This window comes from Osmerus eperlanus, chromosome 21 (genome assembly GCF_963692335.1).
Source record: "Osmerus eperlanus chromosome 21, fOsmEpe2.1, whole genome shotgun sequence".
In the NCBI taxonomy this organism is placed as follows: Eukaryota; Metazoa; Chordata; class Actinopteri; order Osmeriformes; family Osmeridae; genus Osmerus; species Osmerus eperlanus.
This window is the reverse complement of record NC_085038.1, coordinates 9814236-9841722: the sequence shown is the minus strand read 5'-3', so window position 1 is coordinate 9841722 and position 27487 is coordinate 9814236. Positions and strand designations below refer to the sequence as shown.

The 27487-nt window shown below is 45.2% G+C and overlaps 1 protein-coding gene across 1 annotated transcript; it reads left to right on the top strand.

Moving 5' to 3' along the window:
* The first annotated feature begins 672 nt into the window (after window positions 1-672).
* Window positions 673-26863, top strand: LOC134007180 (transmembrane protein 131-like). The gene is made up of 41 exons (XM_062446407.1): window positions 673-868; window positions 1722-1783; window positions 1977-2014; window positions 7639-7707; window positions 7877-7997; window positions 8559-8675; window positions 11437-11559; window positions 11724-11804; window positions 12001-12151; window positions 12707-12763; window positions 12946-13007; window positions 13404-13512; window positions 13688-13796; window positions 13910-14063; window positions 14284-14454; window positions 14544-14654; window positions 14855-14989; window positions 15259-15363; window positions 15488-15574; window positions 15841-15993; window positions 16522-16597; window positions 16706-16820; window positions 16960-17098; window positions 17348-17457; window positions 17639-17705; window positions 17888-18039; window positions 18323-18465; window positions 18649-18835; window positions 18987-19172; window positions 19412-19570; window positions 19689-20107; window positions 20298-20476; window positions 20643-20773; window positions 20956-21089; window positions 21455-21610; window positions 22273-22405; window positions 22567-22688; window positions 22976-23075; window positions 23510-23613; window positions 24850-25013; window positions 25635-26863. The coding sequence occupies exons 1-41, from the start codon at window positions 745-747 to the stop codon at window positions 25920-25922; spliced, it is 5403 nt and encodes a 1800-aa protein (XP_062302391.1). The 5' UTR covers window positions 673-744; the 3' UTR covers window positions 25923-26863.
* The last annotated feature ends 624 nt before the right edge of the window (window positions 26864-27487 follow it).

The following is a 27487-nucleotide window of genomic DNA, read 5'->3' as shown; positions in this document are numbered from 1 at the left end:
CCTTAGTTGGAGTCTTTACTGACTACTTAGTGGTAATCCAAAATATGTGCTAGCTTTTCTGCGAAGAGCAACAATCTTAACTTACGGACAGTCTTTTATATGTATTAGGAGTTTGTAGTGCAGCCAGTACTGTGAACATTCATCTCTAGGATTTTATGCAGCAGTGCTGCCCTCTGCTGTTGACACGCCAATACATTACTTTTATTTAAAATCTTTATAACCTACTGTTTATTCTCATTGCAGTATAAAACGTGTTTTGCAAAAGCGACCCGTCCAAGATGTAGACTCATATAGCCTATAATAAAACAATATAGTCAGCTTCTTAAAGAGCTTTGTTTAGGAGGTTATACATAGCTAAATTAAAATGTAAAAAAGTGAATGAAATATAGTAGGTGTTTTAGTCACTGAATACGTTTAAAATGTGATAAATGAAGTTGTGATTTGATCATCCGAGTGGTTAAATCAAACTACGTTTATTTATATCAACATTAGTAAAAAAAAAAAATAAAATACTCAAGAATATGAATAGCATAAGCAAAAAGTAGAGAATTTATATTATAGTAATGGTCTGCACACCACCAAGGTCAGTGTGACAAAGTTACCGCTTGGCTCCTACATGTATTTGTTGGAAATGTCCACAGAAGGCCAGTGTGTCACTGCTGGACACATTGTAGCTGCCAGCTAGTAAGAAATCGTTGAAATGTTTATAGGAACACGCGACCACAGTGATGCAGTCAGAACAGAATGGCGCAAGCTGAAAGATCTTCGAGTAACCTCTGCCCGACAGTAGGGGCGAAATGGTTGCGTCTACTTTGTTTTAGGGTTTTATTTTATACACTCTTTCACATTGCCCAGGCAAACAAACAAGGTTTGTATTTGCGTTTTTGGTAGTGATCTAATGCCACCGAGTGGTCTAGCTAGATACGCCTGCTCTTGTGTTGTCTTGTTGGATTGCTAGCACTACTTCCTAGCCTGAGTTAGCTTCGGGTTATATTATACTAGTGTGAATTGAAGAAAGCAAGTTTCTATTATTTGAGCTATTTTATAGCTAGTTTGCTAACTGTTCTTTAATATACTGCCACTGTCATACGTATTTGGTTGTAAATATAATTAAACTAGGTGTTCTTGATAGCCAATTGTATGTGCAGCTTGCTAGCTGTGTAGCAATGATGTCAATAAGAGACAAACTAGTTCGGAGATGTCCCTACACTACAAACTAACGACAAATAACTATCCTGCCTTGGTTGCGCTAATTCTAGTAAATGTTGACGTTGCACTTGGGTAGTAAGTTGAGTGCCTCATGTAACGACATCTACTTTTCCTAATGGTATCAAAGCCACTTAAAACATGGCTTTGTGAAAGTATAAAGTCATAGCTATAACTGGATAGCTAGCTTTGTGTTGTGGATACATAAGTTTCATTTGAACTCCACTTCCTGTTATAGTAACCTTTTTTCAGACAGTGTATTTCTTATTAAAGGAGTGAATAGGGCAATTTCACAAGCAAGGAAGAATCTCGACATCAATATTTATTTTTAAGAAATAAGAACTGAATTTGAGTCGATGTTTTAAAAGCTTTGTAAGGAAGTATAAGTTAAGGCTCAAGTCAGACAGCCACGAGAACGTTTTAGTGCATGTGTGTCAAAATTGAAGTTGTTCACGAGGTCAATACAAACACATTATACATTAAAGTTTATATTTTGTTTTTATTATTTCCTCCAGCTTTTATTCAGACAGATACAATCCTAGAAGTGTTTCATTTTGGGGATGAAAGTCTTTTGCAGGTAAGATATTTTAGTGCACTTGTGTTTACGCTCTTTTTATGCTCCCGAATTAACATCATAAATTAACCTCACAAGGAAGTGTTTTTTTAAGTGATAGTTGAACGTAACTTTTGATTACTCCAAAGGGGGGAGGGGGAATGTACTTACAATGATAAATATATTTATATATATTTTTTTACATTTTGTATTACAGAAAGAGCCTGAAATAGATATTACATATCATCATAAAAGGTAAGACTTTTTTTCTAGCAAAGTCATTTGTTTTCTTTTGATACTCTTTAGTCACCTTGTGTTGACCTCTTTCTGTGGCAGGCAACATTACATAGAAGGAGCCTTCTAGTTCTCAAGATGCTCCAACAATGGCTTAGCTGGCTTACGCAGGTTATTGATTGTACGATGGTAGAAGTAAAATGATCCATGCTGTCCTAAATTAATAGTGTGTGTGTGGAAGTAACGGGATGTCCTAAGTATCTGCCTGATTGAATAACGAGCACCTGTTGGCTGTATGTTATCTTTGACTTTGCTAGTACCAAAGTGGGCCATTTTTATGTTGAGGTGTTTGTTAAACCCTCTCTCCAGTCAGCTGGTTGTCTAATACTTATGAATCTAAAATGATAGTCACATCGTTCCAGTGGACACAGACCGAACTGTCTTCTACATGTGCCACACCTTGTTCTAGTTAACCTGTTTTTGCATAGTATGAGTTCTAGTGAAGAAAGGCTGTTGAGTTGTGTATCAAAGGCAGGGTTAAAGGACAGCCTGGGAGACATAATTGTTAGTTTGTCACAACTCACAACTGAAAGAAGGTCACTAATAAAACGGGCTGTTGAAATGGTTGAGTATTCTTGTTAAAGGGGAATGTTAAAATCCACATTTCACTCACAGCCATCAATGTTTACATGTAAATTCCCGTGGCATGTGTTTATCTTTGCCTTGTGTTCCCATTTAGAAAGGCATCTTAATTCACAGCTATGTACCTTGACTACAGTTGTGTTTTGTGCTGTAGGCTTTAATTAATTTACATGTACAAAGTTGTTAATTCCTTCCCATGTGACCAAGATGCACAGTAAAAACATAGTTCTTCTTCATTCTACATATTGTGGAAGTCTGACTGTCCATGACAGAGAAGCCTTGCAACAGCAGCTGTTTTACAAGCTGCCTGTGCAGTTCCCTGACTCCCTGGCTCTATTTTGGGTCCTTTTCTAGCAGTACGGTAAGAATAGCTGCTCTTTAGGCCTTGGAGATTCAAATGATTGGCTAACTGCTTGTCATACTTTTCTGTCCAGGACCTCTGGTTTTGTATGGAGTCTTGAAAGGACTCATAATAAGGATTTAGAGTGGATCGCTTTGGGATCCTGTCTTACCGTACTTTCAGTCTTGAGTTTTATGTAATTGGATGATTCCTGCTCATGTTCAACCAGGCTTGATACCTGCACAAAAGGACTGCCTACTGATGCTGCCACAATCTCCTCTACAGGGTTCCTGTCTTAACTTTGTCCAAATTATTATTCTAATAGTGTGTATGTATTTTTCAAAAGGAAAAAATCCTTTTATAAATCTGTCATCATTCCCTAACTGTGAAATGTGGTGTTGCACCGCCGAGACAAAAGGTCACAAATACGAGTGTCATTTCACATTTGCTTTAGCGGAACATCTCTGAACTGACTGTGTTGTGGAAACTTGTCCAATGACTAAAATGTATCTTGTGGAATCTTTGAACATTTAACCAGGGCTACAGCCAAGTAACTACAGCCAGAGTTCCATCTATTCAGGTTCATTTCCTCTTCCTCCAAGGCTTCTGTCTCTTGGTTTAGCAAGGACACAGTTTTATTCTTGGTCATAAGGACTTGTGCAACTAATTCTTGTGTTTGTGTAAATGTTTGCATGTTAATAACCTAGAGTTCGGTCAAGTATTCGAAACTCGGTTAGATATTAAATATTGGAAAAAAACAAATTTGATAATGAAGATCAATGTCCAGAAAGGCCAGGCACGTGTGCTCTGATAAGCTGATATGGTGGTCTTGTGGCACTACAGATGTCCTAATATTCTAACTGGGCAAAGTAACTGCTCCAGTAATATACTATCTGTTCTCAGATAGAGGACTATCACTCAGAGCAACCCGCACGAGCAACCAAGTTAAACCCACTTACGTGTCAAATCTGTGGCAGCAAATTTAAATAAATCATGGGATGAAAAGTATGTGTGATAATTGTGATTAATAAATGCAATGACAACATTCTACATTTGAAGTGTTCCCATGTATTGTAAATAAAAAGGTTTTCATTATTGTGTTTAACTGCATGAATCTGCTGGCTCATGAGTGCCTACAATAAATCGAAATACTCTTTGGACAGACATTCTACTAACATTCCACCTTTGAACCTAATGAATAAACTTAAATTAATTGACAAAGGCAGGTATGTTATGCTATTGTGTTTTCTATGTTTTAGCACCTTTGCAGGTTGATAAATGTATGAATATTCATATAATCTTATGATTCAATACATCAATTCAGATAACATGAAAGTAGGATAGTTAAAAGTTGATAGTGATGGGGCTTATGTTGTCACTGCCTAATGTGGGGGGAAAACAACATATATTTATATACTTGTATTGCTAAGGTTATGAAAAACGATATTTGGTGATGGCAATAAATGTACTCCTTTGGTATGCCCCCAAGCTCAGAAATTGACAGGCCTATGTTACATAAGTAAGTCAGTGTAAAAGATAGACCAAAATGGCTTCCACTTATGATGCCCAGTGGTTTTCTTTGAACATTTCTTCAAGATAAATGCATAGAACTGTGCTCGGAACAGGAAGTGGCTTGTGGCCTATTAGGCTGATGTTAGCGTGCAGTTATAAACCGCTTCACACATTGCTAATGCCTCCAAATGTTTGTCTCTTGATGTTCTATCTGCTTTTGATGTCTTCACTGACTGCAGTCGTGAGACATGTCGAGGTTGTTAGTCCTAAAGGTTATTTTTGTAACCTGTGAGAGTAGAAGTTTCCACAGCAATGTAACCTACAAGCCTTGGAAGGGTATTCAGAGCTCATTGTGTTATAGGCCTATACCCCTGGCTTTCAACAAGTTGTAGAATGAACACATATTTTTCATCAGTGCATGAGAGAAGGACTTTGTATTAGACCCTCTTTTAGCACTCCACTGTGAACACACATACAGCACACACACACAGACACACATGCACAGAGGGGTGTGTGTAATCGACTCAGCTGAGGGTCGGTCAGGGACCCATGTTTAAGGGTATGTGCAGTGCAAAGAGCTGGTGTAACTAGGACCCTACTGTTCCCTTCGAGGGTACAAACAGACCCAGACATGTTCCAGCTAGCATAGCCAAACGGTCTGACTCTCATTCAAGAGCAGCCTTAACCCTTGTGTTATCTTCGGGTCATTCTGACCCATCAGTCATTGTGACCCACCGTCTTATTGCGACAACTTTACTGCATACAAAAACAAAGTGAGGAATTTTCTTTTAACCCTTGTGTTATCTTCGGGTCATTCTGACCCATCAGTCATTGTGACCCACCGTCGTATTGCGACAGATTTACCGCATACAAAGACAAAGTGAAGCATTTTCTTTTAACCGTTGGGCTGTCTCAGACCCCCCACATTGCAAAGGTTAAAAGAAAATTATTTTAATTTGTTTTTGTATTGGGTAAAATTGGGTAAACACAACGATGGTTCGTTATGAACCTTTGGGTCATGTGACCCGAAGGCAGCACGAGGGTTAACCGTCGGGCTGTCTCAGACCCCCCACATTGCGAAGGTTAAAAGAACGTGCTATTTATTTGTTTTTGTATTTGGTAAAATTGGGTAAACACAACAATGGTTCGTTATGAACCTTTGGGTCATGTGACTCGAAAGCAGCACAAGGGTTGACAGGTCTTTGAAATCACACCCAACAACGCATTTTCAACTTGGCCCAAAGTCCTCCGTCTGACAACTTCATAACATTTACGATACTGTCATTCCAGTGTTCTCTTTCCCATGTGGGGTGACATCCTCGCATCATAATGTCTGAAAGATTTATTTGAGTTAAAACCTGTTTATCAACTTGTTCAGACATTTGTACATTTAAACTATGTATGTTACATTAGATAATTATTGTCTCCAGTATGTCGTTAAAGGATGACATTGCATGTGGATTCCACATGTCAAAAATGTTTTGACATTTTAACAAATGTCAAAACAAAATGTCAAACAAACGAAACAGTGTCATCTTTAGGTACTTTAGATACACTCACTGGCCACTTTATGAGGTACACCTCGCTAGTACTGGGTTGGACCCCCCTTTGCCTTCAGAACTGCCTTAATTCTTTTGTGGCATGCTTTCAACAAGGTGTTGGAAACATTCCTCAGAGATTTTGGTCCTTATTGACATGATAGCATCACGCAGTTGACATCCATGATGCGAATCTCCCGTTCCACCGCATCCCAAAGGTGCTCGATTGGATTGAGATCTGGTGACTGTGGAGGCCATTAGGGTACAGTGAACGCATTGTCATGTTCAAGAAAGCAGTTGGAGAGGATTTGAGCTTTGTGACATGGTGCATTATCCTGCTGGAAGTAGCCATCAGAAGATGGGTACACTGTGGTCATACAGGGATGGACATGGTCAGCAACAATACTCAGGTAGGCTGTTGCGTTTTAACGATGCTCAATTGGTACTAAGGGGCCCAAAGTGCGCCAAGACAATATCCCCCACACCATGACACTACCACCACCAGCCTGACCCGTTGATACAAGGCAGGATGGTGTAGGGGGTTAAACCCCCTACAATGGATCCATGCTTTCATGTTGTTTACGCCCTATTCTGACCCTACCATCTGAATGTCGCAGATAAAATCGAGACTCATCAGACCAGACAACGTTTTTCCAATCTTCTGTTGTCCAATTTTGCAAATCGTAGACTCAGTTTCCTGTTCTTAGCTGACAGGAGTGGCACCCAGTGTGGTCTTCTGCTGCTGTAGCCCATCTGCTTCAAGGTTCGACGTGTTGTGCGTTCAGATATGGTATTCTGCATACCTTGGTTGTAAAAAGTGTCTATTTGTGTTACTGTTGCTTTTCTATCATCTCGAACCAATCTGCCCATTCTTCTCTGACATCAACAAGACCTTTTACGTCACAACACAACTGCCGCTCACTGGACATTTTCTCTTTTTTGGACCATTCTCAGTAAACCCTAGAGATGGTTGTCCGTGAAAATCCCAGTAGATCAGCAGCTTCTGAAATACTCAGACCAGCCCGTCTGGCACCAACAACCATGTTACGTTCAAAGACACTTAAATCCCCCTTCTTCCCCATTCTAATGCTCGGTTTGAACTTCAGCAAGTTGTCTTGACCATGTCTACATGCCTAAATGCATTGAGCTGCTGCCATGTGATAGGCTGATTAGCTATCTGTGTCAACAAGCAATTGAAGAGGTGTACCTAATAAAGTGGCCGGTGAGTGTAGGTTAGCCTACGGTTGCATGGTTTGATTTTTCAACATTGATCAACATTTCTTGATTTGAATTTCCGAATCTGAAATGATTCTCCATTTGTGGTTGTTACTTGTTAGTGAGAACATAAAGTAGATATTGAAAATGAGGAAGGACCAACGAACCCTGCTATGGGACAGCCGAATAGGAGCACCTGTCGCTGGACAGGTTTGTCAGGTTTCCATTACCTTGTTTTGGCACACTGAGCTGTCATTGGCAAATCTGACACACACATTTCTCCGTGCAACGCCTCGTACAGTGGTCTTTGCAGAGCGCCATCGCAAGATGGACACCAGTCTGTCCAGTGACTCCTTGTTCCCACTGCTAATGGCCCTCCTTTCTTCTCTAACTCCCAGCTCGTCCTTACAGCGGGGAAACAGCAGGCCGATCCGTTTTGAACCATCCATGCTGGATTTCCATGAACAGTGAGTAAACAAACTTCCCTGTAGCAAGGATCCAGCTGCATATGGACCTCTGTTAGCTTAAGATATTTGACTGCACATAAAAGGGCTGTGTTTGTCAGCCAAGCACCCTCAATGAGCTCACTTGTGTAACATTGCAAGTCAATGTGTTCTTCCTTTTCTGTGTTGTTAGGCCTGTTGGAATGCCAAAAATGGAGAAAGTATACCTACACAACTCCAGTCCAGAGGAGATAAGCTTGATATCTATATCGGCAACAACTGCACATTTTCATGCATCTTTCTTTGAAAACAGGGTTAGTACACAGTATTGATCTCTCTTCTGCACAGGACACTTCAAAAAGGATTAAGTCCCTAGACCCATGGCTGTTTTTCACGTTGTTTTTTTGTAACTTGTTTTGTCCTGTACTTGTTTAGAGCTACCTTTCTTAAGCCCTAAAGTCTTAAAAGGCACATAACCCAAATTGTCAAAATGCCACGTCTCTTGGAACTGGCCTTTAACTTAATCGCGAAACACGGTGCTCAACACTGAACTTAGGGCACATCTTGTACGAAAAGACAGAAACCTGGTTTAGACGACTAATCCCATAATCTAGATTCACACAAAACAGTGAGTCCTTGCAAGTAAGAAGATAATGGCTCATATCTTTAAAAAGGTACATTCTGAAGCTTTGTGGCAAATAAGTATCTTAAACATTTGGTGAGAAGCGAGGTTGAGAAGAGTGGTTGAGTGGCCTAGATGCAAGGCACAGAATGCATAAAACAAATCAGTTTGGGTGTGGATCAACCTCTACATGGTATTTATGGGTTGTCTATGAACAGCAATGACTAATCCCTTCTTCAATGTTCCCCTGTAGATAATCCTGCCGGGGGGAAATACATCATTTGATGTGGTCTTTCTGGCACGAGTAGTGGGGAACGTAGAGAATACTTTATTTATAAATACCTCACATCACGGAGTGTTTACATATCAGGTTAGTATTGTTCCAATACACACATTGGATATGTATGTATATATTGGATATGTGTGTGTGTGTGTGTATGTGTGTATATACAGTGAGGAAAATAAGTATTTGAACACCCTGCTATTTTGCAAGTTCTCCCACTTAGAAATCATGGAGGGGTCTGAAATTGTCATCGTAGGTGCATGTCCACTGTGAGAGACATAATCTAAAAACAAAATCCAGAAATCACAATGTATGATTTTTTAAACTATTTATTTGTATGATACAGCTGCAAATAAGTATTTGAACACCTGAGAAAGTCAATGTTAATATTTGGTACAGTAGCCTTTGTTTGCAATTACAGAGGTCAAACGTTTCCTGTAGTTTTTTACCAGGTTTGCACACACTGCAGGAGGGATTTTGGCCCACTCCTCCACACAGATCTTCTCTAGATCAGTCAGGTTTCCGGCCTGTCGCAGAGAAACACGGAGTTTGAGCTCCCTCCAAAGATTCTCTATTGGGTTTAGGTCTGGAGACTGGCTAGGCCACGCCAGAACCTTGATATGCTTCTTACGGAGCCACTCCTTGGTTATCCTGGCTGTGTGCTTCGGGTCATTGTCATGTTGGAAGACCCAGCCTCGACCCATCTTTAATGCTCTAACTGAGGGAAGGAGGTTGTTCCCCAAAATCTCGCAATACATGGCCCCGGTCATCCTCTCCTTAATACAGTGCAGTTGCCCTGTCCCATGTGCAGAAAAACACCCCCAAAGCATGATGCTACCACCCCCATGCTTCACAGTAGGGATGGTGTTCTTAGGATGGTACTCACTCTAGTCACTCCCCTCCGGCAGAAGGCTGCGGTCCATCAGGACCAATACCTCACGCCACAAAAACAGTTTCTTCCCTTCCGCTGTTGGCCTCTTCAACAAGGCCAAGGGACCACACTGACTCTAATGACTTCTTGCTTAAAACACACTGCTTTGCACTGCATTACAAAATGGCATCTTGTACATTTGTATTTTTTGTAATATTTGTATTTTTATATTGTAATTTACGGCAATTTATATTTTATTTTATTGTATATTTAATTCTATTCAAATCCCACTTAGTACTGCTAGTTTATGTACCCTTAGTATAGATAGTCCACATATTTAAATTTTAGGTATATGTTTATTGTATGCACCTTCCTGCCAAAGCAAATTCCTTGTCTGTGCAAACTTTCATGGCGAATAAATCCCATTCTGATTCTGATTCTGATCATTCTTCTTCCTCCAAACACGTTTAGTGGAATTATGACCCCAAAGTTCTATTTTGGTCTCATCTGACCACATGACTTTCTCCCATGACTCCTCTGGATCATCCAAATGGTCATTGGCAAACTTAAGACGTGCCTGGACATGTGCTGGTTTAAGCAGGGGAACCTTCCGTGCCATGCATGATTTCAAACCATGACGTCTCAGTGTATTACCAACAGTAACCTTGGAAACTGTGGTCCCAGCTCTTTTCAGGTCATTGACCAGCTCCTCCCGTGTAGTTCTGGGCTGATTTCTCACCTTCCTTAGGATCATTGAAACCCCACGAGGTGAGATCTTGCATGGAGCCCCAGTCCGAGGGAGATTGACAGTCATGTTTAGCTTCTTCCATTTTCTAATGATTGCTCCAACAGTGGACCTTTTCTCACCAAGCTGCTTGGCAATTTCCCCGTAGCCCTTTCCAGCCTTGTGGAGGTGTACAATTTTGTCTCTAGTGTCTTTGGACAGCTCTTTGGTCTTGGCCATGTTAGTAGTTGGATTCTTACTGATTGTATGGGGTGGACAGGTGGCTTTATGCAGCTAAAGACCTCAAACAGGTGCATCTAATTTAGGATAATAAATGTAGTGGAGGTGGACATTTTAAAGGCAGACTAACAGGTCTTTGAGGGTCAGAATTCTAGCTGATAGACAGGTGTTCAAATACTTATTTGCAGCTGTATCATACAAATAAATAGTGAAAAAATCATACATTGTGATTTCTGGATTTTTTTTTATAGATTATGTCTCTCACAGTGGACATGCACCTACGATGACAATTTCAGACCCCTCCATGATTTCTAAGTGGAAGAACTTGCAAAATAGCAGGGTGTTCAAATACTTATTTTCCTCACTGTATATATTGTAGCAGCCCACAGAGAGACACCGTTGTGTGCCATGTACAATGTCTACATGTACAATGTAGGAAACTGGAGGCGGAAAATGGTGATTAGCACTTCTTAACAATTCTTAATCTTCTTCTTCCAGGGAGCCTTGCTCCACCTGAGTTGGCCACTCAGGGTCCTCGTGCCTCACCCTGCGTGAGGCACGAGGACGTTATCAGATGGGGTGCTGATTAGCGAACGGGTCGCAGCCATGGGGCTCGCTTGCTTATTGGGTAGCGGGAAACACTAGTGCCTGGTGCTGGGAGGGCTGGGAAGGCGCTAACTCTCTGGGGATACTGCTATGCTATATTATGCTATATGCTATACACACACATATATTGTAACATACAGTATATATGTTAATAACATAACTGAAAGAGGGGGAGCCGTCTACAATTCAGGAGAGTCTGAGACAAACCTGTGTTGGAAGTACAGCTGTGCGTTTAATTAACCAGGGTCAAAGTGTTCAAACAACACAAAAAAAGAAGTCTTCAGTGTTCACTGTTATTACTCGACTAGGCCAAAAACATAACACTCCCACAGAGTGCAAGTTCAGACTGCCCTTCCTTATCCGTGACTCAACAACTTGATATGCTGTGTTGTCGTTGTCTCGCGCAGGTATTTGGTGTGGGGATCCCAAACCCTTACAGGCTGAGGCCTTTTATTGGAGCCAGAGTGCCTGTGAACAGCAGTTTCTCTCCCCTCATTAATATACACAACCCACACAGTGAGCCATTGCAGGTAACAATAACAACAGTGCAACCACTTCCTCCTCCAAAGACGACATATCTCCTATCAAAGTCGCACCCTATTTTGCATGGCGCCGTACATGAAGATGCAGACACCCTGGCACACTGTGTTCTTGTCTCGTTCCATAAGGCAGTTGTTGTGTGTTATGTTTGTAGGTGGTAGAGATGTACACTAGTGGAGGGGACCTGCATCTTGAGCTACCCACAGGGCAGCAAGGAGGGACTCACAATCTGTGGGTGGGTACCATTTAGGGTTTTTGTTCAGATAACCCTAACGAATATGCACTTCATTTCGATATTCATTCCTGGATTAATCAAAAATGCAGGAAAATAAGTGCATCCAGTAACTAACTACTACATACCAAGTGTCCATGGAGTTTTACCAGTGTTGGACTATTCTAATTTCAGTCCTTTTCAAACCATTTGTTCCCAGGAGATCCCTCCGTTTGAGACTAAGGGGGTTATGAGGGCCAGTTTCTCCTCACGAGACGCTGACAATCACACAGCGTTCATCAGGATCAAGACCAACGCCTCGGACCCAGACCAGTTCATCATCCTGCCTGTGGAGGTGGAGGTGACCTCAGGTAGGCCCCTCCGCACCCTCCCAGCATCAGTCTGCAGTCTCTCACTGAGGGCCTCATTTACTAACATTGCGACCGCAGCTTAATCTGCGCCTTTGCCCAACCGCAAATAGCGCACGGTGTATTTCCGCATTTTGCGTGGTATTTATCAAACCAGATCCTCGTCGGGCAATCAGCGCCTTACTCCGCCCTTTATTGTTACAGTAATTAGCGTGCCGTTAAAAGACGGGAGAAATCGCCTGCATGTTACTGCCACCATGGGTGATACGAGGAAAAGAAAAAGAAGGTTCAGCGAACAGGAGATAGAAATATTGTTTCATGAAGTTACAGCTAACATAAACATGTTACAAGGAAGAAATACACCTCTCCTCCCATCTCTTTGCGGCACACGCCCACTTTCCCTTTTACCCTCCCAGCAGCGGTAATCTGTGTTTTTACTCAAGTGCGCTGCCTTTGTAAATACGGTTTTATGTCTTTACCCGCTATTGTAAGCCTGAAATGGGCGCAATCCTGTTAGTAAATGAGGCCCTGAGTCTCACATATATTCTATGTTCACAGCACCAGGAATCTACTCCTCCATAGAGATGCTTGACTTTGGGACGCTACGGTCACAAGGTATGGGGCCTCCTAGGTAGTGAGATTCGGTGTGTTTCCATGCCAACGTCACTACTGTAAACGGTCGGATGAATGCAGTAATTGACTTCACATTTGTGTACTTAATGTTTAAATGCCAGCTACATTAAACATTCAAGTTTATTATGATGCTTTTTTTAAAAAAGAGAAACCTTGTTTTACAGATAAACCAAAACAACTAAATTTGCATCTTCTAAATTCGGGGGCGAAAGATGTACAGATTACAGTGAGTTTCGGTGATCTGCTAACTTGAATGGAATAATTCTCAGTTTCCACTCAGGTTCCAGTGTGTGCCAAATAAAGTCCTTTAAATCATGCAGCATGGATAACAAGTAAAGCATCAAAGCAGTGATCAGAGAGATCTCTCTGAAACGACTAACCCCTTTCAGAGAAATACATGCTTGAGAACAAGAATGTGTAGGTAGTGTGTGACCTGCCAGCAATGGCACAATTGTGTGTTTCTACAAATGTCAATTACTAAGAAAAACTTCCAAAAGAAATAAAAAACCTGAAACTGCACACACAGACCTTTACAAGTTACAAGTTTGGTATTTTCTTAAATTTTGTTTGTGCTACGAATGCGAGACTATCAAGTAAACGTTATCACTTGTTGAATTTACAGAGCGTTCGAGCAACACCCTCAAATGATGCCATCACCATAGACTTCAAGGGGATCACACTGAAAGCTGGGGAGAATAGATACACCAAAGTTGCAAGTATACATTTTGATGGTGAGGGATTTCCGTCATCAAAGATTAGATCTCTAGCATGCGGCCTGGTGCTATTTTTGTCTTTTCAAAAACGGCTGGTGGTGACAATTGTTTACTTCTTGTGATGCATGTAAACCAGCACGAAATGGGATCATCCATGATTGTAATCATGTTTTGCATTTGTGTTGGATTCCAGCGTCAAAAGTCCAGAAGCAAACCCAGTCTTCTGGGAAAATAACTGTGAAAGCGAAAGAGAAAAGCTACTCTAAACTTGAAATCCCATACCAAGCTGAAGTTCTAGATGGGTACGCGCATCCACAAGTACACGCGTGTTACTCCTCTCACAAGCCATGAGTTTGAAGGTGTCCTGCAGTGAAATGAACCGCTGCGTGCTAACCACACCTTCCCACCCTGGCAGGTATTTGGGGTTTGACCACACGGTCACCTTGTTCCACATCAGGGACAGTGTGACAGAGCCAGTGGTGAAGCTCATCCACCTCACCAACACCTTCCACTTTGCCATACACATCCATCATGTGGCACTACCAGAGGAAGCCAACACCATGTTTAAGGTTAGTCCTGTCTGGTTGATTTGAATATTGAGGGTGTAGTTGATGATGATGTCACTGGAATTCTTTATTTGTATTTCTTTGGATGTGTATTGCAGTATGCTAGTAAGCAGTGTATTTTGGCTCCCAGTCATGAGACCAGGGATGAGGACTGACTAACGGTTACAAAACGTTACAGAAGCCGAGGTGCCGTAAAGGTCCTATGTTGCTGTGTGTTGTCCAGGTGCAGAACTTCAGCGAGCCAGTCCTGATTCCCCCGCAGGAGTCCCGCTACATCTTCTCCCTCCACTTCCGGCCAGTCCGCCCCTCCACACACATCGACAGCAACATCCTCCTGGTCACGAATGCCTCCAGGTTCCACCTTCCCATCCGTGCATATACTGGCTTCCTAGAGGTAAACACACACGCTCTCCTGAAATAGTTTTGTATTTGACTTGGTGTACCAGTTTGCATTGACATATCTTTCATCTCCTCCGCAAACAGGCTTTGGTTCTGTTTCCCAGTCTGCATGAGCACCTCCTGGACTTTGGAGTCCTCAGCGCTACAGACACCAGCAGCATTCTCTTTGCCGTTGTCAACAGCAACCCCATAGAGGTAGGTAGTATTGCACAGTGGACCAGTGCTGACTGCGTAACAGTGTTCATGAGGTGCACACAGGAAATAGAGTATTCAGTATGAGGGTAATCAACATGTTTACCCACCTTCTGTCTTGGATGTGTGTGTGTGTACACTCCCTGTACACACGCATTAATTCTCTCTCCTGTATCTGTTTTTGTCTCTGGTTCTCTTAACAGCTGGTTCTGCAGCCATGGCTGGTGACAGGGGAGAACCTGAACGTGGAGCTGCTGAAGATTGAAAAGGGAAACCGGACCACGGTGCAGGCCAAGAGCCCAGAGCTCCAGAACGCCACTGCCACCTCACACAAAACAGTAGGGAGCAACAGTTTTTTTTTTATGCATATAACATGGAATATCATTTTTCTTTTTACAATCAGTTCAGATACAATAGCATGTGATGTGCATGTGGATGTTTTCTCGATACATCCCAGACTCATAAGAATTGTTTATCCTTTGTTCAGATCTACGTGTTTGTGTCTGTGCTGTGATGCCCTGATGCTGGTCAAAAACCCCTAGGAGGGTGGTGTGTTTGTGTGTGTAAGTGTGACTAATTCCTCTGTTCTGGTCCCCTTGCCCTGCAGGTCATCCTAGCCTCAGGCTATTGCTCTGTGTTCAGGGTCACATTGGTGGCTAAGGACTTGGAAGGGCCGTATGACGGAGCCATACACATCACAACAGACTACGAGGTGATAAAGGAGTGTTGTTAAAAGGCCGCATCGGATCGATTATGAAGTTGGTTTTCAGATGTCATGGTCTTGTTATCGTCTTTGCACTTTATGGATGTGCTCGCCTATCCTTTCAATCCCACAGATATTAACAATACCAGTAAAAGCGGTTATAGCCGTGGGAACGCTCACCAGCTACCCCAAACACATCGTCCTGCCGCCCTCCTTTCCGGTGAGACCCAGCCCAGATACTGAGAAATGTATATACACTCCCAGTAATGTAAACACATTGTGAACGAGCAGAACCTAGCAGCGGTTGTCAATCCTGTCGACCAACCTAGACCAACGCAGCCCCTCAGGCAGGGACCGTACATGTTCCAGGCCCCCGCGTGGAGGCGCGAGGCCGGGCGAAGCACAACCCAAGCTCGGGCCCAGCAAGGCTATTGATTGGATCTGCAGGGGCAATAAATGTGCTGGTATTGTGTCTTTATCCCCCAGGGGAAAGTGGTCCACCATAGTTTCAGCATCGTCAGCTCCTTCTCTCAGAGGGTGCGGCTGCTGCAGATCAACGCCCTCACGGACGACAAGCGCTTCTACTACAGGCGGCTGAAGACCAGCCGAGACGAGCTGGAGCCCAAACGCAAGTCCAAGGTACAGTATGAGCCGGCCAGCTGAGGCCTGTTTGGGACTGGGCTCACCTGGTGCAGTGGCCGTTTTGAAGGAACTACTTTTTGGGATCCGGCAAACGGGATGGGGTTCGGGGAGCGTACCCTGCCGCGTTGAGGGATACCTTATTGGAGTGAAACAGGGCCACATAAAGGGATGTAGCTCAGCGGGGCGGCGAACGGGTTCATATTTCTTTCTCGCGAACCGCTCATCCAAACCACTCCGCCTTGCACATTTTTGGGTTCTTAGAAATACACCTTCAGAATTTGGACTTCTTACAGTGCCCGTTTCTTGAGATAACCAAGTCACAGATAGGCACAGAGATTCCACCCCTTACAGTCGAATGACCCAAGGACTAATTACACCTCTCCAATACGTCAAAATATAGTTGTTAGTTAGTTGTTGTTATATAGTTGTGTCTAAGCCACAGCACAAGAGCCCTAACACTGGACTGAAAGAACATAAATGCATACTGTGTTTATCCAACTCCTGTGTCCTTCTCTCTGTGTGCAGGTCGCAAAGATTTACTTTGACTCCAGTTTGCAGTGTGGCGATCACTGTTATGTGGGAGTACAGTTTGTTCTCAAATGTGAGTGTTGGCGCAGAAGAGAGTTCCCTTTGTCTCCGGGTTTTACGATCTCGAACTTCAGGTTTTCCATTCCGCAGCGCTGAGTGTCAAAACCTTTTGTGCTCCCAGCTGAGGCCCGGCCGTCTGGGTTAGGCATGCAGGAGGACATGTGGGACTCGGACGTGGATTTGTATCAAATGCTGCGTAAGAAGTGGAAGGAACTGCAGCAGGTTTCCGGAAACATGTAAGTCGCGGTCCAGAACGACCGCGTTCCTGTGTAGGAGGGACTCGCGGCCCAGTCTTTTTTTAACGCACCCATCGACACCGCAGACCTCCCAGCGAACCCACTGTGGCGTGCTTCCTTCTGCTTCCGTTGTCTCCAGTGCGGAAGCGGTGTTTGAGGCCAACGCCGACCTTCAGAAGATCGTGCAGACCAAGATCTCAGCGGAGCTGACGTGGCCTTCAATCATCAACTCCTCCCGCCAGCTCCTCTTCCCTCTGACCAGCATCAACAGCTCCTCAGTGAGTGGACCAGTCACCACTACCTTACCTACCTCGTTTAGATACCTGGCTCTAGTGGCATCCATGAGATCATTATGGCTAAAAAGTTTGGGGGGAGAGTCGAGAGTTAGATTTACTCTTGGAGGTTAATGATTCTTATCGACTGTTCAATACATTATGGAAGGTGGCTTGTCAAAGCTAGCTTAGCATGAACTTGTCTCAAGTGTCTGTATTGAAAGTCTGTGTTTGGGACATGTGTATCTTTTCAAGGAAATGGAGGTGATCCTGGGGAACCCAGCTGATGTCCCGGTCTACATCCAGATCCTCCCCCTAGCCCTGTACCCCAACCTCTGCTCCGTCACCAGCAAACTGGCTCAAATGTGAGTGACCCCCCTCCCCCCAACGCAACCCTCCTGACCAGCCATACTCGACCCCCGGCCCCCCTGACCACCCTATGCCTGGGACTGAATTACGCAGAATCGAACCCAGATGAGATGTGTTGCTTTTCAGTGAGCTCAGTTAGCCTCATTAACCCGGGCCACGTAATGCTCGACCTTCTAGGTTTCCCCTGGAGAGACTCCCTCACTTCAACCCCAACACGCTGGAATTCCACATCGACGGGAATAATGTGAGTGCATGCTAGTGATTTTTGGCGCACACATTTATTCGGGGGAATTGGTCAAAGGTCGAACGTGGAGAGAAAATCGTTTCGACCTGCAGCCGAAGAAATAATTGTTTTTATGCAGCTACTAAAGGCTTAAACCTGTCTGTCTCCCCCACGTCCTCCCCCTCCCTCCTCCCCCTTGGCAGAAATCGCTCCTGAAGAGCAGCGAAGGCTTCAGCGAGGGCTCGACCCAGCCCTACGTTTACAACCTGCCCCTGCTGCCGGAGGGGGTCAAGTCCCTCCGTGTGAAATTCTCCCCCGTCAGCAACCACACGGTCACCTCTCTGCTCATGATCAGGTATCAGAAGGCCTTGGCCACGCTGCCCGTCTGTCACTCTCCAGACATGTCCAGGGAGCCTCTTCAAATCAGCATGATGTGTGTTACGCGTGACTAGGGACACAATCTCTGAATGTCCTCGTTAGACAGAGGATGTCCTGGACAGTGGTCCACAGGTACCCTGGATGGAAGAATGTTCGGATATCCCAAAGCTTATTGGAGACGCACTGTATCAACCTCTACCTGTGTGTGTTTGTGTGTTGTGTGTGTGTGTGTGTGTGTGTGTGTGTGTGTGTGTGTGTAGAAACAACTTGACTGTGGTGGAGTTTCTTGTGGTCCAGGGTCAGGGCAGTTACGAGAGGCTGAAGTTGGGGGGAAAGTCCCCAGGACCCGGGGCTTTTCTCAGGTTCAAGATGTCCGAATCTCACCTGAAGGAATGCTCTGACAGTGAGTACTCTACCAGGCTCAGCCTGAAACCTGTGTAACTTCGAGGGAGCCACTTGCACATTTGGCATAGCTTTGAAATGCAACAGTAAATAAAATTGGGGAATGAACTTCAAAAATACATGGGCATCGTAGTCTGCCAAGTGACAACGACGTGGTTGACCCGGTAACTCGGTCTTGTTCTAGAAATGAAGTCCAAGGAGCCAAACTTCACGCTCAGAAGATCCTTCAAGATTGAGAACACGGGTCAGCTGCTCATCAACATACGGTCCATCGAAATAAACGGACGTGCCTGTGAAGGATTTGGATTTAAAGTTCTCAGTTGCCAAGAGTTTGCACTAAAACCCAACGCTTCAAAAGACATAGTCATACTGTAAGGAACCTTTCTGCATGTAAATTTGTTTAGATTGAACAATCAATAGCATGCTCTGGTTCACAAGTAGTAGTTTCTCTTGCCGTCATTATTGTGGTGTTTAGGTTCGATCCAACCCTTATTAAAAGTATGTGTTTGTGTATGGTGTCAGGTTCACTCCAGACTTCACAGCCTCCAGGGTGATCAGGGAGCTGAAGCTGGTGACGGCTGGGGGCTCCCGCTTTGTGTTTGCCCTGAACGCCTCGCTGCCCTATCACATGCTGGCGTCGTGCGCCGCCACCCTGCCCAGACCCAACTGGGAGCTGGAGCTGTACATCATCATCTCTGTCATCATGAGGTAACAGGAAGCAACTGGAACACCCCCTCCTTCTGGAACACCCCCTCCGGTCCTGTCTAGTATGCTTGACGAAACATCCCGACCAAATCAAAAAGCTACATACATTAGATTTCATATATTCTGCCCGGATCTTCAGTCAAGCCAAAATAGAAATATCTTGGCTTCTAGAAGCCCCCCCCCCCCTCCCCCCCATTGTGAATGTGGATAGGGAGCCTGAATCGGTCTGGTCTTCTCTGCAGCTCCATGTTCCTCCTGGTGGTGGTGACTGCCTACCTGGAGGCTCTGGGGATCTGGGAGATGTTCAAGAGGCGCATGTGTTTCGAAACGTCTAGCAACTCTATGGAGACAGGGAAGCCCTTTGACCTCAGGGAAATAGTACGCCTGCAAAGTGACTCTCAGTAAGTTTGGGTTGTGTCGTCTGTTTGCGATTTGAATGCCGCAGTGCATGGCGACTCCACGACAGACTTTTGTGAGATTCTAATCGCTTTAATGTGAACTCGCGCCCCCCCCCCCCAGTTTGAACGATTACGCAGAGTCCACCCAGCACCCGCTGCGAGGGACGACCAACCCCGTCTCCAGAGCTGGCAGCCGACACGCCAGAGGGGGCCACAGCAGGGCGTCAAACCAACCCTCCGTGCCCTCCTCCCAGCCTGGCCCCAAGGCCTCCGAAAGCACCCCCTCCCCCAGCCAGCTGGCCAGCCGCAAGGCCCGATCCACCAGACAACCGCAGCCGGTCCCTGGGCCTCCGGAGATCCAGACTCCCTCCCCTGCCACGCCCCCGGCCCCGCTGCCGGGCCCCCTAGAGGCGGCCCAGCGGCTCCCCTCAGAGGAGCAGGACTACATGAGCCTGGTGGAGGCCATGGATAAGGACCTGGACAGGCCTGAGGCCTCAGCTGAAGAGCTGGCCCAGGACCAGACCTCGGTTCAGGCCAAAGGTATGAGGACACACCTGCATGCTGCTGAAGTCCAACAAGGGAAAATAACATGCTGTTGCTGCTATATTAGCATCAAACGTCAATGCGGCCCAGCCATTTTGAACCGTTTTTTCCTCCTCTACCCCACATTGTCGTCTAACTAGAGTGTTGAAATCTGTCTGATCTTGCCATCCCCCCGCCCCCCCACCAGCCAACGGAATCAAAGGGAAACTACAGCGCAAGCCCAAATCTCTGAAGAGGAAGGAGGAGAGGGAGCTGAGGACTAAGGGAAGGACTCAAGGAGAGGAGCTGCCAAGGGAGGATAATGACGACACGTCCTCCACCACCACAGAGACCTCCAACCCCGACACAGAGAGCGGCCTCAGAGAGGTAGGGCCCGCTAGCCTGCTCGCCGCTTTGTTTCACAAGGCGTGTGTATCACAAGGCGTCGAATAGTGTGCTCTGGAGTAATGTCAATGTCATGGCCCCCGGAACGCATCGGGTTTGTCAGGCAAGCCCCCGCGCATCTTAATTTTTTGTGTGCATCTCTGAACAGGAAATGATTAATAAGAAGAGCAGATCACCAGTGCTGGAGAAAGCGAAAGAGGAAACAGCAGAACACTCCAAATCCAAGAACAAGAAGCCAGTCCATACAAAGGACAAGACCCTAAATGATGCAAAGTCAAGGTAGGCTTATTTTTATTTATTTTTTATTTTTATTTTTTTACTAGTTTCACAATCTCAAGAGGCCAGATAATCCAGAGAATCTCCAATATCTATCATCTGTGCACTTGTAATTGATTTGTCTTGCATATTAAATGTTTGCTAATCACTCTTATTTATTTATATATATATATATTTTTTTTTAGCTCACTGGAACTTCCGTATGTCACCCCACTGGAAAACAAACGCAAGATCTTCAATAGCAAGACGGTGTTAACCCAGGCACTGGCCAACAGTTCACCTACAGCAGCTGTCAGAGCCACGCCCCCAAAGCCAAGAGGTCCGTCCTGCGGCCGCCGTGTACCTCTTCTTGCGTTTACGTGTGAAATATTAGAGTCAGGACGAGCATAGCCGTCACCATGTGACCCCCCACAACCTCCCTGGAAAAACCTCTGAAATTGTGGTTAAGAGAAAAAGCTGCGAAAGCTCTTATACTGTAGTACAGTACTGTACGCTACTTAAATGACATATATATTCTTCGTTCTGACTGTTACCGTCTTGGATCAAGTCCTTTTTGTGTTGAGGGGAATCCGTCAAAAAGACCTGCTGAGATAGACCCCTACAATGTTACAGAACGCCTATCTTTGGCTGGCCTTGGCTCATCCGTGACCTGTTCTCTATCTCTCTCTCTCTCTCCCCCACCAGCCCCAGTGCCTTATGGGAAGTTGGAGGACCGGCGTCCCTCCCCCCTCGCCAAGTTCCTGTCTAACGAGAGCGGCAGCAGCAGCGGCTCCGAGGGAGAGAAGGACGTCTCCCCCCCCCCAGAGTGGGACTGTGTCCCCCTCTTCAAAACCCACAGTGGTGAGCTGCAAACCATGTCGCTGTGTGGTCCCCCAAAATAACATTCAACTGGAAATAATATCATTCATAACAGTTAGGTCCAGCCAAGTAGTTTGATTGGACAAGAGGCCTTCCACGAGTGCTTATATACTATAGCAGCACCGGGACTATTACAAACATAAGATCACTCCGCTTATATTAGCGGCTATTAGTCGCTACTGTGCAGGAGCGTGTTTATGTGCTGCCTGGCAACAGTCCAGTCCTAGTCCAGTGGCGAAACTATATTGTGTTGGCAGAGCCAAATAAATGATCCAAAATACACAAATCCTAATCTGTTAATGGCTTTGTTGCCTAATCGAGCTTGTAGGACATATAAAAGCAGCGTATAAACACACTCAAGGTTGTGCTTGTTGCTGAATGTCAGCCCAGCAGTGAATATCTTCTCTTCTCAGCCTGCTGTCTCGTCACAGCTGTCCTGATATTCAGCAGTTAGCACTCTTGTGATATTGCTTAAATAGATATTTCATAAGTAGCTATTCTGCCTCAGTGGCTGTTAAGTCAGTAGCTGTTGGTCAGATGCAGGCCCACTACTCCTGGTGTGTCTCTTCAGTTGTGTTAAACACAGCGGCAGGGAGCTGGATGTTGCTGTGTAGTCTCACTGCCCCCCCCCCCCCCCCCCCCAGCTGTCGACAGCATGCAGCAGATCTCCATGCAAACCATGAACGCCGACCTTTTCCTGAAGAGACCCATCGGCACCCCTCTCCAGCCCTGCGTGTCCACCTGTGACTCCTTCACGACTCTGGGCTTCTCAGTCAGGTACCTCTGCAGCCATCACATGACCATCTGTCCCACTTCATGGATAGATTCTTACACATGATTTCAACTTGAACTGTTTTTTTTGTGTGTGTGTGGGGGGGGGGGGGGGGGGGAGTTTATTCTTAAGCATGTCGTCTCATTTGTGTCTGTGGGGTCTTCAGTGATTCGGGTTTGAGAGATGCGCCAGGCACCAAATGCAAGCTGACCAAGTCAGTGTCTCTGCCTGGTCAGAATGGAAACCCCACCTTTGCTGCCGTGGCTGCAGGATATGACAAAAGCCCAGGTCAGCCTCTTCCTCTTCCTGGTCATTATTATCCAAATGGACACATCTAAGGGAAAAAGTCTGAATAGTCTGATCTAAGGACCACCTTCAGAGTCAGTTCCTGGAAACGTTTGACCTAGTTAAATCCAGGATGACTTCCGGATCCTCCCTGCCTGTGCTGACCTGTGGTCCTGACCTGTGGTCCTGACCTGTGGTCCTGACCTGTGGTCCTGACCTGTGGTCCTGACCTGTGGTCCTGACCTGTGGTCCTGACCTGTGGTCCTGACCTGTGGTCCTTGCTCCACCAGGTGGCAGCAGTGCTGGAAAAGCAGCGGTGAGCCGACCAGACTTCCAGGGGAAGAACGACCTCCCACTTATGACATCAGTGGAGAGTGACAGCTCTGACAGGTTATTCTCTCTCTCTTTCACACACATAATCACTTTTAAAAAACACTGAAAAACTGCCTTTAGATCGTACCTTCTGGCCTTTACCATTCCTGTGAAGATTTATCAAGCCTGCAAATACATTTATACATTTACATTTAGTCATTTTAGCAGACGCTCTTATCCAGGGCGACTTGCAGTAAGTACAGGGACATTCTCCCTGAGGCAAGTAGGGTGAAGTGCCTTGCCCAAGGACACAACGTCAATTTTCACAGCCGGGAATCGAACCTGCAACCTTTGATTAACTCCTAAACCGCTCAGCCATCTGACCCCCACAAATAGCCAGTTGTGTTTATATATTTAAAATAATATTGAACCTATTCTGAAATCAAATGAGATGACAGTATTGGGGTATATTCATGAATGGATCCCTTCATACCAACTTTGAATGTCTGCAGCTCTGGACTGTGGAGTCCAGTTGGCAACGGGAGAAGCCCTAGTTTGACTTCCATCAACTCTTTCTCTGCGTTCGGATCAAGCAATACTTTCAACCTGTCTGGAGGTAAGCATCTGCATGGCTAATGGCCCAACAAGTGCACTATCTACACATACAAAAGCAACAACATATTGCATTTTAAAGATGAAACCTGTAAAAGGAGGGGAAGAGCTATTCATCTGGAAGCATCTGGAACAGAAAACACAGCATTATTGACAAATATGATAGACATGTCTAATTACAAATCTCTTGTCGTTACTCAAATTTATTAAGGTCGAATCTGCCTCCTTCCAGCAGGATTGTCGGTCAGACGTCCAAAATTCAATCTGTGAATGGCACACTGACCTTTCAACCCTTGTTTTCTTTCTGATGCTAGGCTAGGGATTATTTTGGTATGGCCAGACATTTACATTTAGTCATTTAGCAGACGCTCTTATCCAGAGCGACTTACAGTAAGTACAGGGACATTCCCCCGAGGCAAGTAGGGTGAAGTGCCTTGCCCAAGGACACAACGTCAGTTTGCATGACCGGGAATCGAACTGGCAACCTTCGGATTACTAGCCCGATTCCCTAACCGCTCAGCCACCTGACTCCCCATAGACAGACAACCTAATGGCTGGAGCCTAATGGATCATACTGGATAGTGCTGGTTGGGGAGAGCTGCACTTCTGGGCTGGACATGGTGACGCTCATTCAAGCTCCCTTTGAGCATAATGGCCAGAGTGGGGATGAATTGATTTAGCCATTCATTCACAGACTCACTGCTGAAACTTGATCGATACAGAAAAGATTAGCACGTTTCCATGTTTACTTTCCTACTCATCACGAAAACTAAATAGGAACATCAGAGTGACAAGAACTCCCTCCGATTTTCAGTGCTCAGGTTGCAGAGGACAGCCCCTTTTATAAAGCAGAATTTGCACCATGATTTCCCCATATATCAGTGTTTCCCCTACCATTATAGTAGGGGGGTGCCCCGCCCCCCCCAACGGCCACCCCCACCCCCGGAAGGTCAAGTAAAAAAAAAAAGATATATATAGATTTTTTTAAATGTATTTTATATATAGAGCCCGGTCACAAAATAAGTCATTTCAGGTTACCTTTCCTATAAAACAGGTGTATAGCTTGCTCTTTTATTAAATAAACTAAATGGCCTTATGTTATTTCTCTTATTTACACAACGGCATGTCCATTTCTGTCTCTACATGGTCGCCCCCCCCCCCCCCCCCCCCCCCCCCATGTTCAGTTTTTGTAACATGGATGTAATGGTCCCGCCTGACTATGTGACCGCTGTTTTCCCAGTGTTCAGTGGGATGACCTCTGGGAGGAGCGTGGAGCCCCAGCAGAGCTGGCCCGACTTCAGCCGGGCCCCCGCCCCCTCGTCCTCCTCCACCGGCTCGGTGTGGCCCAGCGAGGCCCTGCAGCCCTGGCCCTGCTCCTCCAGCTCGCCCTCCACCCCCACCACGGTGAGACCTCCGCCTCCCTGCACACCATCCCACCTGGGGCGGGGTATACTGGGCTTGGATTGGGTCACAGTGGGCCCATTTTTCAAATGGTTCATATCGTCATTATTGGTTGTCTTTGTGTGGTTTCATTTACTGATTTTGGAAGGAAAGCCGAATGTATTCTGGCTTGTGGTCATATTCTGCAGCTCTTCCTATTCACAATCCCCCCCTGTAGTTCAGAACAGTTGTAAGGAGCCCAGCCAGTTCTGACCGTCATAGCAACTTCATGGCAACTTCATAAGCACACGAGAGAGTGATGCATGGAATTTTCAACATTAACATGTCACTGTCGAACTCCAGCGTTAAGTGACCCGCCCTCTGAAGCCCTGAGTTTGAGTGTACAATGCAAATGTTTATTTTTTATTTTACCATATTTTCATAGCATGCATGTCGTTGAGGCACAGTCCCCCACATTGACAATCTGCATTGGAAAAGAGCACATTCATATTGGAAGGTTTTAGGATGTATATAGTTATGGTTTAAGTCCATATTCACGTTTGTATTATGTAGCTCATATCGACATTTCTAATTGGCCAGTTTGTCCAGTAACCATGGTTTCTGTGAACGGTGTGTGTTTTCCAGTCCATCCTCGGCGGCGGCAGCAGCCTGTGGTCGTCCAGCCCTCCCTTCAGCCCCTCCATCTGGTCCACCAGCGCTGACTCCGCCCCTCTGCACTCCTTCACCCCGCCCCCCACCTCCCCTCTCTCCGACCTGATTGGCAGCTCTGAGAACGACGGCCAGTCTCCCGGCCACACAGCCCTTGCCCAGAATGACCTGAGCCCCACCTACAACCCCTGGAGCATGTGGAGGCCCACCTTCAGCCGACGCAGCTCAGAGCCCTGGCCCAATGCCTCGGACGGCAACCCCTAATGAGCACACCTCCCTTCTCCTGAGATTGTTGTGAAAACGTTCACGGTTGGGCCCCTCCCGGGGTCAGTCTGGTTTGATGCCGCTGACTTGCTGAAAGCATGCTGTTCTGCATACCTGTCGTCTGTCCAACCATCTAATGTCGCTGGCAAATGAAGTTGTGTTGAGTGTGAATATTCAAACAAGGATACGATGTTGGTCGAAGTGTTTCCTAAGCACTGAACAAAGATCAATATGTTTTAGGCACCTCGTTTCAAATTGGGGACATATTCCTTGTTTACTCGTGCCCGTTTTCAGACGCTACCTCTTTTTTTTTTTACGATTCCCCACATCTCCAAAGTAAGCCACCTCCTTCTAAAAGTCGTTTCATGAGGAAATGGGCTGCCTTTTTGTTTTTGATGGCAGCAAAATTAGAAAAATCAGAGAAATAAAATAAAATATGAAATAAAATATGACCCTTGTTTGAATTTTCATCATCTTGTACGGCATTATTTTGGCAATTTATGGTACTGTGCTGCATTTTGAGCAATTATTTAAGCCTTGTCATTGCTCTGATCAAAGATCTTTGTTATTAAAGGGGTACAGTCATTTGAACATGGTTTATGCTTGAATACAGTAATGGCTGAAAATCATTCACTCAAATTACCTCAAATGTAAGCTTTTTTCCCCAAACCATATAGCCTTGCATTGTTTGTTTTGAAGTCCCCCCCCCCCCCAAAAAAAAAAAAAAAGAAAAAGATTTCTAACTTATTTTAAAGACCACACCTGATTTTACGTTTTTAAAGGAACTGTTCATACTGGCTGAGTTCAGTTGCCTGAGCTTTCTTTGACATGTTTGCAACATTTGAGGGTTTTGTGTCTAATCTGGTACGTTTCAGTTCTGCCTGTCACACATGGAACATCTGAAATGAGTCGCAAGTCTGAGTAAAACAAATGAGACCGGTGTCCTGTAGTGAAGACTATTTTATTGAAGTCTGTGTCCATCTCTCTCTCTCACTCTCTATTTATTCAAACTTACCCAGCACTACATGATGGTTTCTTCTTCCTTCACACGCACTTCTGATTGTGTTGTCTCAGTTGCAGGCCTCTTGGTGGCAGCATGTGTCAGAAACAGCAGCACCACATTGCTCCTGTACTGGAGATGATGCACTGTTATATAGGAACAGTAATACACTGTACTGAGCAGGTGGTACTGACTGCTCTAAGTCATGTCTGTTACTGACTGGTTCAGACGTACTATCTCGGTGATGGATGGAAAATGGCACTGCGGTTACCTAGTCCTGCTCTCAATGTTTCTTCCCTTTCGTAGCAAGATTTCAAGACGTGTTTCAGAAGCGCCTTTGAAAAAGGACTACATATTTGCCTAATAATGACAATTCCTTTCCGATGCACGCCTAACACCTTATCCCATCAACAGTCACAAGTGTGGCGCTTCATCGGTCCTCAAAGCCAGGGAGACTGTGGTGATGTCGCAGCATGGCTGTTTTAAACAGGATCAGCCGGATCATCCTTCACCCCTGGGTGTGAAGGAGCTTCCCTCTGATAGACCTATAATAGGATCAGGCCTT